The following is a 14,210-nucleotide window of genomic DNA, read 5'->3' as shown; positions in this document are numbered from 1 at the left end:
ATGGGGAGTTCCAGCAGATGTTCTGAGCCAATATCTATTTCTCAACCAACATCACTAAAAAAAAACAGATTACCTGGTCATTATCATGTCACTGTTTGTGTGGTCTTGCTATGCACAAATTGCTCTCTACATTGTACAGCGACTGCACCTCAAAAGCATTTAATTGGCAGTAAAGCGCTTTGGGAGGTCCTAAGGTTGTGAAAAGTTTTATAGAAATGCAAGACTTTTCACTGGAGGAAACACAACCACGAATTAACGCACAGCAAGCTCACACAAACAGGCACCTGATAATGGTCAGATAATCTCTTTTAGTGACATGGGTTCAGAGGTAAATATTGACCAGGACATTGGACATTGCTGCTCTTTTTCAAAATAGCGCCATATGATTTTTTACATCAACTGGAGAGCACGAATGGTGGCACGGTTTAATGTCTCATCAAAAGGCAGGACCTCTGGCAGTAGAGCACTCCCTCAGTACTGCACCAGCAGTTTCAGCCTGGATTATGTGTTCCAATCTCTGCAGTAGGACTTGTACCCACAGGTTTCTGACTCAGTGAAAATGCTACCAAGTCAGCTAAGGCTGGCACCTGTATCGAGGTGACATTCCCTGGGCTACACACTAGTGTGGGGCTGCTTAATTGAAGCATGAAAACCCTGTTTCGGTGGGTGGAGTGGGTGGTCTCATAAATAAGGTCATCAGATCCAGAGCAACACCAGGTGAATTGGAGGCATGTTGAGATAACAGAACAGCATTCAGGGCAGATACTGTTCATACTTAGCTGGGAGGTAAAAATTATATTGAGTACATCAACTTTGCTGAACCTGTCTCCTTGATTCTAATCTATCATTATACAGGTGTCAGTTAGAATACCACTACTGTGATAGAATTGTTTGACCTCCAAACCTGGCTTTTTATGTTCAATTTTATGCCATTTTCTGGCACATACAAATCTCATTAAGACATGAAACTATTCGCCTGCACTGTGTTGTAATGAGGTGAACACAGAATCTGTTTTTGATTCATGCTAACCATGTCTTAATATCTGAATCTCAGCATGAATCCACATCCATCTGATTTAATTTAAAACTGCAGTGACTTGGCTGATCACCGAACCCAACAAAAGACCATAAGACAAAGGAGCAGCAGAAATTAGGCCAATCGGCCCATCGAGTCTGCTCCGCCATTCAATCATGGCTAATACGTTTCTCAACCCCATTCTCCCGCCTTCTCCCCGTAACCTTTGATCCCCTTACCAATCAAGAACCTATCTATCTCCGTCTTAAATACACTCAATGACTTGGCCTCCACAGCCTTCTGTGGCAATGAATTCCATAGATTCACCACTCTCTGGCTAAAGAAGCTTCTCCTCATCTCTGTTCTAAAAGGTCTTCCCTTTACTCTGAGGCTGTGCCCTCGGGTCCTAGTCTCTCCTACTAATGGAAACATCTTCCCCACGTCCACTCTATCCAGGCCTTTCAGTATTCTGTAAGTTTCAATCAGATCCCCCCTCATCCTTCTAAACTCCATCGAGTATAGACCCAGAGTCCTCAAACGTTCCTCATATGTTAAGCCTTTCATTCCTGGGATCATTCTCGTGAACCTCCTCTGGACCCTCTCCAGGGCCAGCACATCCTTCCATAGATACGGGGCCCAAAATTGCTCACAATATTCTAAATGTAGTCTGACCAGAGCCTTATAAAGCCTCAGCAGCACATCCCTGCTTTTATATTCTAGTCCTCTCGAAATAAATGCCAACATTGCATTTGCCTTCCTAACTACCAACTCAACCTGCAAGTTAACCTTAAGAGAATCCTGGACTAGGACTCCCAAGTCCCTTTGCACTCCAGATTTCTGAATTCTCACCCCATTTAGAAAATAGTCTATGCCTTTATTCTTCCTACGAAAGTGCATGACCTCACACTTCCCCACGTTGTATTCCATCTGCCACTTCTTTGCCCATTCTCCTAACCTGTCCAAATCCTTCTGCAGCCTCCCCACCTCCTCAATACTACCTGTCCCTCCACCTATCTTTGTATCATCTGCAAACTTAGCCAGGATGCCCTCAGTTCCTTCATCTAGATCATCAATGTATAAAGTGAAAAGTTGTGGTCCCTGCGGAATTCCACTAGTCACCGGCCGCCATCCTGAGAAGGACCCCCTTATCCCCACTCTCTGCCTCCTGCCAGACAGCCAATCTTCTATCCATGCTAGTACCTTGCCTCTAACACCATGGGCTCTTATCTTACTGAGCAGCCTCCTGTGCGGCACCTTGTCAAAGGCCTTCTGGAAGTCCAAGCAGATAACATCCATTGGCTCTCCTTTGTCTAACCTACTCATTACCTCCTCAAAGAATTCTAACAGATTTGTCAGGCATGACCTCCCCTTGATGAAACCATGCTGACTTTGCCCGATTTTACCATGCACTTCCAAGTATTCTGAAATCTCATCCTTAATAATGGACTCTAAAATCTTACCAACGACCGAGGTCAGGCTAATCGGCCTGTAATTTCCCATCTTTTGCCTCACTCCCTTCTTAAACAGGGGGGTTACATTAGCGATTTTCCAGTCCTCTGGGACCCTCTCTGACTCCAGTGATTCCTGAAAGATCACCACTAATGCCTCCACTATCTCTTCAGCTACCTCCTTCAGAACTCTGGAGTGTAATCCATCTGGTCCAGATGATTTATCCACCTTCAGACCTTTCAGTTTTCCTAGCACCTTCTCCTTGGTAATGTCCACCATACTCACCTCTGCCCTCCGACTCTCTTGAACTTTGGGGATGTCACTCGTGTCTTCCACTGTGAAGACTGACGCAAAGTACCTATTCAGTTCCTCCACCATTTCTTTGTTCCCCACTACTACTTCTCCAGCGTCATTTTCCAGCGGCCCAATGTCCACTTTTTCCTCTCTTTTACCCTTTTATATATCTAAAAAAAACTCTTACAATCTTCTTTTATATTACTGGCTAGTTTACCCTCATATTTAATCTTCTCCCTCCTTATTTCTTTTTTAGTTGTCCTCTGTTGGTTTTTGTAGGCTTCCCAATCCCCTGGTTTCCCACTGCTCTTTGCAATATTGTATGCTTTCTCTTTAGCTTTTATGCTGTCCCTGACTTCCCTTGTCAGCCATGGTTGCCTCGTCCTCCCTTTAGTACGCTTCTTCTTCCCAGCGATGAATTTTTGCTGTGTCTCCCAAATTACTCCCAGAAACTCCTGCCATTGCTGTTCCACTGTCTTTCCTGCTAGGCTCATCTCCCAGTCAATTCTGGCCAGCTCCTCCCTCATGCCTCTGTAGTTGCCTTTATTCAACTGTAATACCGTTACATCTGATTCCAGCTTTTTCCTCTCAAATTGCAGGGTAAATTCTATCATATTATGGTCACTTCCTCCTAAGGGTTCCTTCACCTTAAGTTCCCTTATCAAATCTGGCTCATTACACATCACTAAATCTAGAATTGCCTGTTCCCTAGTGGGCTCCACCACAAGCTGCTCCAAAAAGCCATCTCGCAGACATTCCACAAATTCTTTTTCTTGGGATCCACTACCAACCTGATTTTCCCAGTCTACCTGCATATTGAAATCCCCCATGATCACTATAACCTTGCCTTTCTCACACACCTTTTCTATCTCCTGGTGTATCTTGTGCCCCACATCCTGACTACTGTTCGGAGGCCTGTACATAACTCCCATTATGGTTTTTTTACCTTTGTGGTTCCTCAACTCTACCCACACAGATTCTACATCGTCTGACCCTACATCAATTCTTGCTATCGATTTAATTTCATTTCTTACTAACAAAGCAAACCCACCCCCTCTGCCAACCTGCCTATCTTTTCGATAGGATGTACACTCCATCTCTCCACCACCCGATCCAAATAGCCCCACACTAGTTGTTTCACGTCTGTGCTCATTTCAGGAATTATATATAAGATTATTTTAAAAATGGAAAAGCAAAAACATAGAACCTGTATTTTTGAGTTGCCATCCACATTCTTTGGTACTGCAAAGAAAAGAGGGAGAGAGAGAGAGAGAACAGGAAATTACAGGCCAGTTAGCCTGACATCAGTCTTCAGAAAAATGTAGGAATCTTTTATTAGGGCACTTGCTATGATTTTCTAAGATCAGACAAAGTCAATGTGGTTTTTTGATGGGACGTCGTGTTTGACAAGTTTATTAGAGTTTTTTCAAGATGTAACTAGTAGAGTAGATAAAGGGGAACCAGATGTAATACACCTGGATTTCCAAAAGGCATTTGATAAAGTGCCATACAAAAGGTTAATAGGTAAGTAAGGGCTCATAGAGTTGGGGTAATATATTAGCACGGATAAAGGATTGGTTAATGGACAGGAAGCAAAGAGTAGGGATAAAGAGGGAATTTTCTAGTTGACAGGACTGGAGTGCTGCAAGGATCAGTGCTGGAGCATCAGCTATTTACAATCTATATTCATGATTTGAAAATTTTTCAAGGGCGATTTAAGAATGGGCAACAAATGCTTTCATATCCCATGAAAGAGTAAAAAAAGAGACCGAGGGTAATGTATCCAAGTTTGCTAATGATACAAAGCTGTCACAAAGCGTTTTATGAAGTATAATCATAACCACTACCATCTAGAAGGACAAGGGCAGCAGACACATGGGAACACCACCACCTGGAAGTTCCCCTCCAAGTCACTCGCCATCCTGACTTGGAAATTTATCACCGTTCCTTCACTGTCACTGAGTCAAAATCCTGGAACTCCCTCCCTAACAGCACTGTGGGTGTACCTACACCACAGGGACTGCAGCGGTTCAAGAAGGCAGCTCACCACCACCTTCTCAAGGGGCAATGAGGGATGGGTAATAAATGCTGGCCCAGCCAGCGAAGCCCACATCCCGTGAATGTATAAAAAAAATTTTAAAACCTGCACTGATTTGAGATGTTAACTGTGTTTTTCTCTCTCTCTCCAGATTTTGTTGACCTGCTGAGTATTTCCAACATTTTCTGATTTTATTTCAGATTTCCAGCATTCCCAATATTTTCCACCTGTATGGAGTTGAATGGGCTGTTAAAAGATTACATAATTCAGGAAAGAGGTGAAAATTGTTTTATAGCAAAAAAGCTTAAACCCACCCTCACTGCTTGCTTCCTGTAGGAAGCTCTGTTGTGTTCCAGTAATTTTACAAGTTGTGTCACATTAACCTTGAAGTCCAAGGAGCCATTACAAGTCCCAAGGCTCCAGTGAAAGAACTGTGAACTCTCCCTGCACCTGGCCTAATGTTCATTCCATAACCAATATCACTCATAAGAGCGTTGGCTTTTTCCCATGGAAGTGGAACTAATTGGATAGCTCTTTCAAAGAGTCAGCACAAGCATGATGGGCTGAAAGGCCTCCTCCTTTGCTGTTTTATTCTGTGACTCTCTTATTTCACCTGTGTTTGATTGGTAACATGGATACATCAGTCCGCACAGCAACAGTCGCTGAACTCAGAGACATTCTGGAAGAAGGTGTAAAAACAAAAAAATTCTTTACACTTTCAAATCTCATGTGTGACTATCACCTGAACTATCCCTTTGCAATATTGCCTCTGGAGCACACAACAACTGGATTGTTGTGATTTTTCTCTTGTCCTTGAACAATGTTCCCAACTACACCAGGTATTTTCTGGAGTGGGAAGTTGGAGATTCAGCCTGGCGTATTCTTCCAAGGAATTTACAAAGTGACTTAAGATGCAACAGGACAAAGAAAAGTCAACTATCCGAGCATCATTTGTCTTATCATGAACTCCCAGCCAAGGGACAGAGCATAACACGTGTTGTTAGAGGATGATAATTGTGGTAATTATGGTTTTGTCTGAGGTGTAATATACCTTTAAGAGAATGTCATAAAGGAAGATCTTAGTATCCAATAGGAGAGTAGAGTGGGCTTCCTCAGTAGTCAGTAGTGTAGGGATAGAGTTTGTAATGAAAGCACATGTTTAGTTGCTGCTGAGTACCTTTGTAAATAAACTAAGAGTTTCCACCTAAGAAGTGTCTCCTGATCAACTCTAGCAATAGTACCAACTCAGCCAACAAACTGGCGACAAGGATCCAACAATATTATTTGAAATTTTTTCCTAAGGTCCAATGGTTAACGTCAATCATTCAAATAAAAACTGATTAGGGGCCAGATATGAAACAACATCTGTAAAATTTTAGTTCAGGAAAATGTCAAATGGGTAAAAAACGCTGCCTTACATTCATCACAATTTTTAAATTCGAGTTGTCAATAGAACATTTCATTCACCAGAATATTAATCCAACTTCAGTCATAGTCTGTTGCATTTCACAGCTGACTCTCTGATTACTGATCACTGTCTGAAGCTAAAGTAGGGTGTTTGCAAACCCAACACCCCCACTTGACCTTGAAAGAAGCTTCAGGCACCATGTCCTGTCTATCACCAAGGCTGCCTATTTCCATCTCCGTAACATCTCCCTTTTACATTCCTTTCTCATCTCATCTACTGCTCGAACCCTGTTCATTCCTTTGTTACCTTCAGGTCCAACAGTCCCAGTCCTCTCCTGGCCAGCCTACCATATCCTACCCTCCGCAAACCCTGAACTCAATAAAACTCTAATCTATCTTAATTCACAGCAATTCCCATTCACCAAACATTGTTCTGCTCACTGACCTTGATTGGCTCCTGGTCCAGAAACCCCTCAAACATTAAATTTTCATTCTCTTTTTCAAATTCCTCCATGGCCTCATCCCTCCTTATCTCTGTAACCTCCTGCAACCCTCTGAGAACGATCTGTTCTCCTGACTCTGGCCTCTTGTGCATCCCAACTTTATTCACCCCACCATTGGTGGCCATGCCTTCAGCTGCCCAGAACTAAGCTCTGGAATTCTCTGCCAAAACCTCTCCGCCTCATTATCATCCTGGGGGTCACCATTGACCAGAAGCTGAACTAGACTAGCCAAATAAATACTGTGGCTACAAGAGCAGGTCAGAGGCTAAGAATCCTGTGGCAAGTAACTCACCTCCTGACTCCCCGAAGCCTGTCCATCGCCTGGAGTGGGATGGAATACTCTCCACTTGCCTGGATGAGTGCAGCTCCCACAACACTCAAGAAGCTTGACACCATCCAGGACAAAGCAGCCGGCTTGATTGGCACCACATCCACAAACATTCACTCCCTCCATCACTGACGCACAGTAGCAGCAGTGTGTACCGCGAACAAGATATAATGCAGGAATTCACCAAGGCTTCTTAGACAACACCTTCCAAACCCACGACTGCTACCATCTAGAATGACAAGGGCAGCAGATAGATGGGAACACCACCACCTGGAAGTTCCCCTCCAAGCCACTCACCATCCTGACTTGGAAATATATCACCGTTCCTTCACTGTCGTTGAGTTAAAATCCTGGAACTCCCTTCCTAACAGCACTGTGAGTGTACCTACACCACATTGACTGCAGCGGTTCAAGAAGGCAGCTCACCACCACCTTCTCAAGGCCAACTAGGGATGGGCAATAAATGCTGGCCCAGCCAACAATGCCCATATCCCTTAAATGAATAAAAAAATCCCCCTCCACATTTAAGACGCTCCTTAAAACCTACCTCTTTGACAAAGTTTTGGATCATCTGTCCTAATATCACCTTATGTGGTTTGGTGTCAAATATTGTCTAATGTGAAGCACCTTGGAAGATTTTACAATGTGAAAGGTGCTATATAATGTCAGTTGTTGCTGTTGAAACACTGCAGAATTTAAAGAACTGAGATGACTCACCAAAGATAATAGGAACATGGGAATCACTAATGTTAATTTATTTCCCTTCTCTATTTGCAGGAGACCAATCACAGAGCAGAAACAGAGGGAACATTAGAATAGAAGGTATACCATTTGCTTCCTTTCCAATCCCTCTTTCTTCGAATCCATCTTGTATTTCAGAATCGCCCTCACTGAGTAACTTGCGTGCGTGCTTTTAGTGAGGAACTAGCAACTTATGATTGTGCACAGGGAGCTATTCCTTTGCACCACCCATACACCCATCCCCTGTCAACTCCCTCTTCTCCCCCACATTCCTGTTCCTGGAACCACAGTGTCAGCAATGAGTTAGAGATGGGGCGGGGCAGAATTTAGAACAGTCTATTTTACAGCAAACTGAGTACTTTACAGCAAGGAGTCTATTTAAACAGAACTTTTACAAACCACACCAAACAGAACTCATCCCTGAAATGGTGAGGCTGCTGTGCTGCCAGCTCTCTGATTGGTGGGCAGCTCTTGGGAGAAGGCAGTCCTCCTTAATAATAATTAATTGGCTGCCAATGACAAGGCGCGGCCCTGGGTCCCACTGTCTGTCATCTTTTGGGCCCATCGATGAGACCCCTGCCACTAACGCTAAATTCCAGCTTCCATTTCTCCAGCAAACTGCAGTGAGTGGAGAATGGTTAGACAATAATCATTGAACCATAGAACCATAGAAAAGTTGCAGCACAGAAGGAGGCAATTCGGCCCATCTTGTCCATGCCAGCCCGAGGGCACCCAGGTGCCCTTTTTCTAATCCCACCTTCCTGCACCTGGCCCATAGCCCTGCAGCTTACAGCACTTAAGGTGCAGATCCAGGTACTTTTTAAAAGAGTTTAGAGTTTCTGCCTCTACCACCAACTTGGGCAGCGAATTCCAGACACCCACTACCCTCTGCGTAAAAAAGTTCTTCCTCATGTCCCCCCTACACCTTCTGCCACTTATCTTGAATCTATGTCCCCTGGTTCTAGAATTCTCCACCAAGAGAAACAATTTTATCCTGTCCACTAACGTATCTATTCCCCTCATAATTTTGTACACCTCAATCAAGTCACCTCTCAGCCTTCTTTGTTCTAAGGAAAATAACCCCAACCTATCCAATCTCTCCTCGTAGCTACACTTTTCTGACCCTGGCAACATTCTTGTAAACCTCCTCTGTACTCTCTCCAGAGCTATTACATCCTTCCTGTAATGTGGCGACCAGAACTGCACATGATACTCCAGTTGTGGCCTCACCAGTGTTTTATACAATTCCAACATTATATCCTTACTTTTATATTCTATACCTCTGCCAATGAAGGAAAGCATTCCATATGCCTTCTTTACAACCTTGTCTACTTGAACTGCTGCCTTTAGGGACCTGTGTACTTGTATGCCAAGATCTCTCACTTCATCTACCCCTCTTAATATATTCCCATTTATTGTGTAATTCCTGTAACTATTTGACCTCCCTAAATGTATGACCTCACACTTCTCTATGTTAAAATCCATCTGCCACTTTACCGCCCACTCCACCAACCCATCTATATCGTTTTGCAGATTATGGCTATCCTCTACACTATCCACTACTCGGCCAATCTTTGTGTCATCTGCAAATTTCCCAATCGTGCCCCCCACGTTCATGTCCAAATCGTGTGCATAAAAATCCATCCTCGTCACTTACAGCAGTGTAGTTCCCAGGCATGATTGACAGGGGAGTTATTCAATCATTTCCAGTCTGGTTAGGAATAGTGATGTCACTGTGCGCTGCTATAACTTTGTGTAGATGGTCCAAAATGCAGAACACAGCACAAAGGAAGAAAAAGATAAAGGGCCCACAGACTTCAAGAATGCTATTGAAATGACTGTAGATGAAGCTGAAAGAGGTCTAGGCAATTGGTAAATTTGACATTTAACAGTCCGTCCAACATACAGCACAAATCAGCAAAGCTGACACAATGCGTTGAACTCCGTTGTCAAAACAGTGGAGTACGAGTGAGACAAGCTTGTGACTCAGTTGTCCATTGCGGAGGTTAGACTCTATCTTGAGTAACCTGTTGAAACACCAGGGAGATATTTAAGTGCTGGGGACCATGTAGAGAAGCATCACCAGCCTAATCTCCACTGTCAGAACTGTGAGTTTTAAGGAGAGAGTGGAGAGATTTGGGCGAATCAACATGGAGAGAAGAAATATGACAGGTTATTAAATATGAGATCTTAATGAGATGCACAGAGTTAAGGGACTGAAAAGAACAAATCTGGAATATTAATTTTATTAGAGTGCAGAAGTGGTGCAATAAAACAGGTTCAAAGTAGGAGAAAGCAGAATGGGGCATCCCTGAATCATTATTTGATCAGGATTTCTGAGAATAAATCATTATTGAGGTTACTTCAGGTTAATATATTTAATGCCATTCCCACTGATTCCAACTGTCCCATTGTGTTCAGTGAGCCTTTGGCAGGTGAGCCATATTGCCTTGTATATCAGTGCCAGTCATTTATCCTTCTTTTTTACAGACTGCAAACTAGTGGTTCCCAGCAGGCTATGAGTAATGGGGAGATCACATGAAATCAACTCTGAGGAGCTCGACACATAATTTAGAGAAAAACAACTGCAGGCCATTGCTACCTTCAGCTCAACTATACCAAGAGGAAGAGGGGACATCTGTAAAACATTTAGGCATCTGATCCTGTATCACTGCAGAAAGGTTAAAACCTGCTGGTGTGCCACAGAAGTTGCTACAAAAAAAAATCACCACACACCATGAGCAAGACTGTTGGCCAACTGCATCAGCGAGACTCTCTGGGATTTGTGACAAGTATCAGATTGATCCATTGCTCCCGTCTTCTTAATATGTACAAATGTTGTTGTCGACCTTCATCACGCTTGAGAATATTACAAATCTGTGTCACATATTTTGTAAAAACTAATTCCACTCTCCAAGTTTTTCTCTTCTCTCCTGGGACACTCAGCGCCAACCATTTTACCCATGAATGAATGTTGTCAGTGCCATTTAAGAGCTCAACCCTGTCCTGCCCCAGACATTCACTGCCAGCTGAGTGTTCAAGAACCTTGAACGGAGCCCACCACCCACACAATAACATTTGAGACTATTTTCTCATTTTATTTATTTCTAGTTTAAATGAATCCAGAATTGTTCCGTTGCCATTCCCCTCCCACCAACCCCAGCTCCCAGGAATCATATACCAGCAGGGTAGATGTATGATCTGGCACTAGGCAGCTACTAACACACACTCTCATAGCGCTGCCAATGCTGGTTGGATGTGTTCCTGGTGGTTTCATCACATGACTTACTTCCAACTTCCCCCATCCTCACACTTCTGTCATTGGTCACCTGCCATGTCTATTCTCACAGTGTCCCATCTTCTGGTCAATTGGAAAACAAGCAGACTCTTTAAAAAATCATCCAATCGGAAATAAACTCTCAAAACAGCCCGTTTGTTTTTCCGTACCAAATTCTTTTGCAATGAATAAACAGAAGTGACCAAAAGAAAATGAAAAAAAAACATTTGTTTTTCTCTCTCTGGGATGTTGCTCACCATAGTTTCCTGGAGATTTATCTTCAATTCCTGGAGACAACGAGGCAATCCTAGAGGGTTGGGAACCCTAACTTCCCAGCTGATCAGAACAAAATTGGAGATACTGCTGCAGCAAGAGGTCACTGTCTGATATTTCCTTTCTTTCTGCAAAGAAACTCTGAGGCTTCAGCAATTTGGCAGAGTCAGGAATCGGAAATGAAACCTTATGCACCATGATACTAAAAAAAAAAGCTAAATTGCAAGATCCATCGCTCTCTTCAGACCTGTTTAGCTGAAATGTGTTTTTGTCTTTACTTCTACTCTTTGACCTTTCAAATCCTGCCATTGTTCTGAATAAGTTTATTGTCGATCTACCGTGACTTGTGAGTTGTATCTTACTTCATTTTTTTTTTAAGCTGCCAGTATTTTGTTTTCTTTGAAGTATTCTTCAGTGTTAAAAAAATGACAAGAAAATTAAACTGTGATTGCTATGGGAACAACCAGAGGATTGATTGACCATTGATTGACAGGAGAGAATCCACTTCAGACAAACTAACAGGTTCCTCTGCTTCTTCAAGTTGTTGTGGCCCTTTAAAGAAGAACAAGCACAGTCCTGACTTAGAAATATGTTGCTGTTCCTTCATTGCTGCTGGGTCAAAACCCTGGAACTTCCTTCCTAACTGTACCACATGGACTGCAGCTGTTCAAGAAGGCGGCTCACCACCACCACCACCAATCCACGTGTAATTAGGGATGGGCAATAAATGCTGAGCTTGTCTATGATGCTTGCATCTCGTGAATGATAAATAAAAAAACAATTTGAAGGGTGTGTGCTGTAAATTTAATTGACACAGTAATTCAATATCTTGCTGTGGTCGATATTAAATCCTAATTAAATGTAATTTTCCAAGACCATGTTAGGAGCCTGAGCTGTGTGTTAAAGGAGACAGTAACTGTAGACCACTGTGTGGGTGTTGGTGATTACTCTTACAAGAAGTAAACTATGCCCAGTAGCGAGTGTGTGCAGGTGATGATAAGGTATGAAGCAGAAACCTAGTAACTGGAATTGAATTTCAGAGACTCACAGCAACTGCTGGTCTATCTAGACACTGTCTCCAGATGATGTGACAGCCTGGTTTAACGTCATAGTGAAAAAACTAAACAATTAACATCCAGCTCTTCTGACACTATAATGCAGAGCCTAAGCTCCCCACATATACTGATAGTGGCCAGTTGAAATCAGGGATTTTTGCACCCTGAACCCCAATGAGAATGGTTAGGAGATTATTGAAGAGTGTCAAGATGACAAACTTCCAGGCTCTCTTTGCTTATAGATTCATAGAATCATAGAACAGCACAACAAAGAAGGAGACCATTTGGCAATTGGCCCTCTTACAGTTTGCAACATCAGAAAATGGATTTTTAACCAGTTGCATCATCTCTAGAAATTTGCTACTTCTAGACCTATTTCAATGCTCTCCTGGACTGCCTCCCATCTTCCATCTTCTATAAACACAAGCTCATCCATAACTCTGCTGCCCATGTCCTAAATTGCATTAAGTTTTCTTCACTGCACTCACTGACCTATATTGGCTCCCAGTCCTACAATACCTGGATTTTAAAATTCTTGTCCTTGTTTTCAAATTCCTCCACAGCCTCACCCTCCCTATCTCTGTAACCTCTTGCAACCACTACAACCCTCCAAGTTCCTCAGAATCTGGCCACTTGTGTATTCCCAATTTTAACTGTGTCCCCATTGATGGCCATAAATTCAGAAGACCAGACCCAAAGCTCTGGAACCTCTCTCTAAACCCCTTTGTGCTTGTTCTTCTCCTTTAAGACGCTCCTTAAAATTTACCACTTTGACCAATCTACTTTTGTGGTTCACTGTCAAATTTAGTTTGATAGCTTTCCTGTGAAGTACTTTGGGGTTGTTCAAAGGTCCTGTTTAAATGCAAGTTACTGTTTGATGTTGAATACCATAAATCTCCCCTTCTTTAGAGCAAAGTTCAGATCCAGAAAGCTATATTAACCTGAGCCGTTTCTGTATTCTAGTGAAGCAATAACTGCACGGTTTACCTGGGTTCGATCTGAACTGTTGGGCAGGATTTTCTTTCTGGAGTTGGAGAACTTCTAGCTCCAGGGCCTGAACCATTTAGATGCACAACATAATTTTGAAAAGAAAAGCCATTACATGGGCAGAGGTGGCTGTCCAAGTCTAAGGGTGACAGGCCTGAGGAGGAGCTGGGAGTTGCACTCTGCAGGCCTGATTTAAAGGGCAAATAGCAATCAGTATTGTGGTGACTGTTTCATACTGAAATGGAAAGAGGTGGGAGAGCAGCGGGACAGCATCAGGTCAGGCACCTGTGCAAGGCCAACCCCACATTTCTCAGATGCCACCCTCGAGGTTCTTTTGGAGGAGGTGGAAGCCAGGAGAAATTTCCTACTTCCTGACAGCGGCAGGAAAAAGCCAATCAGCCAGTTGAAGTGGGGAGGTCTGGAGGTTGCTTATGCTGTGAGTGGCCACAGCGTTTTGAGGAGGATGTGGATTCCATCAGTGCCACAAGTGTTTCAATGACCTCCTTAGGACTGGTAAGGTAAGTGCAATGCAACACCCGGATGAGAGGCCTCCAGGTCTAGTCACCAGCATACACACAAGCTGAGCAATCTGAGAGTGCTGCATAGTGCTTCTGAACATAGAAGAAATGTATGTCCAGGAGCATTAATGAGCCATTAGCAAAGCTTGTAACTCTTGCATTGTTGTGGCGGAGGCAACACTGCACACTAGCTTCTTGTGACTTTTCCATGGGAAGAGCTGAGGGAGGGCGGCAACTATCTTTCTCTACCTCAAAGGAGAATAGAATGCACAACATCAGAGGGCTCACTCAGATGGTGACGTGCCCCCAACTTGCTGTTTAGTTC

General features: G+C 43.3%; 1 protein-coding gene across 1 annotated transcript in view; it reads left to right on the top strand.

The window, feature by feature from the left end:
- raly (RALY heterogeneous nuclear ribonucleoprotein) overlaps positions 1-12,115 on the top strand; it is a 45,472-nt gene extending 33,357 nt beyond the window's left edge. The window contains exons 7-8 of the mRNA XM_078554853.1: positions 7,812-7,856; positions 10,266-12,115. Of these exons, the coding sequence (XP_078410979.1) occupies positions 7,812-7,853 (42 nt within the window). The 3' untranslated portion in view covers positions 7,854-7,856; positions 10,266-12,115. The remainder of the gene's footprint in view (positions 1-7,811; positions 7,857-10,265) is intronic.
- The last annotated feature ends 2,095 nt before the right edge of the window (positions 12,116-14,210 follow it).

Source organism: Cetorhinus maximus, chromosome 13 (assembly GCF_964194155.1).
Source record: "Cetorhinus maximus chromosome 13, sCetMax3.hap1.1, whole genome shotgun sequence".
NCBI lineage: Eukaryota > Metazoa > Chordata > Chondrichthyes > Lamniformes > Cetorhinidae > Cetorhinus > Cetorhinus maximus.
The sequence above is the reverse complement of the archived record's forward strand: the minus strand, read 5'-3'. Positions and strand labels throughout refer to the sequence as shown.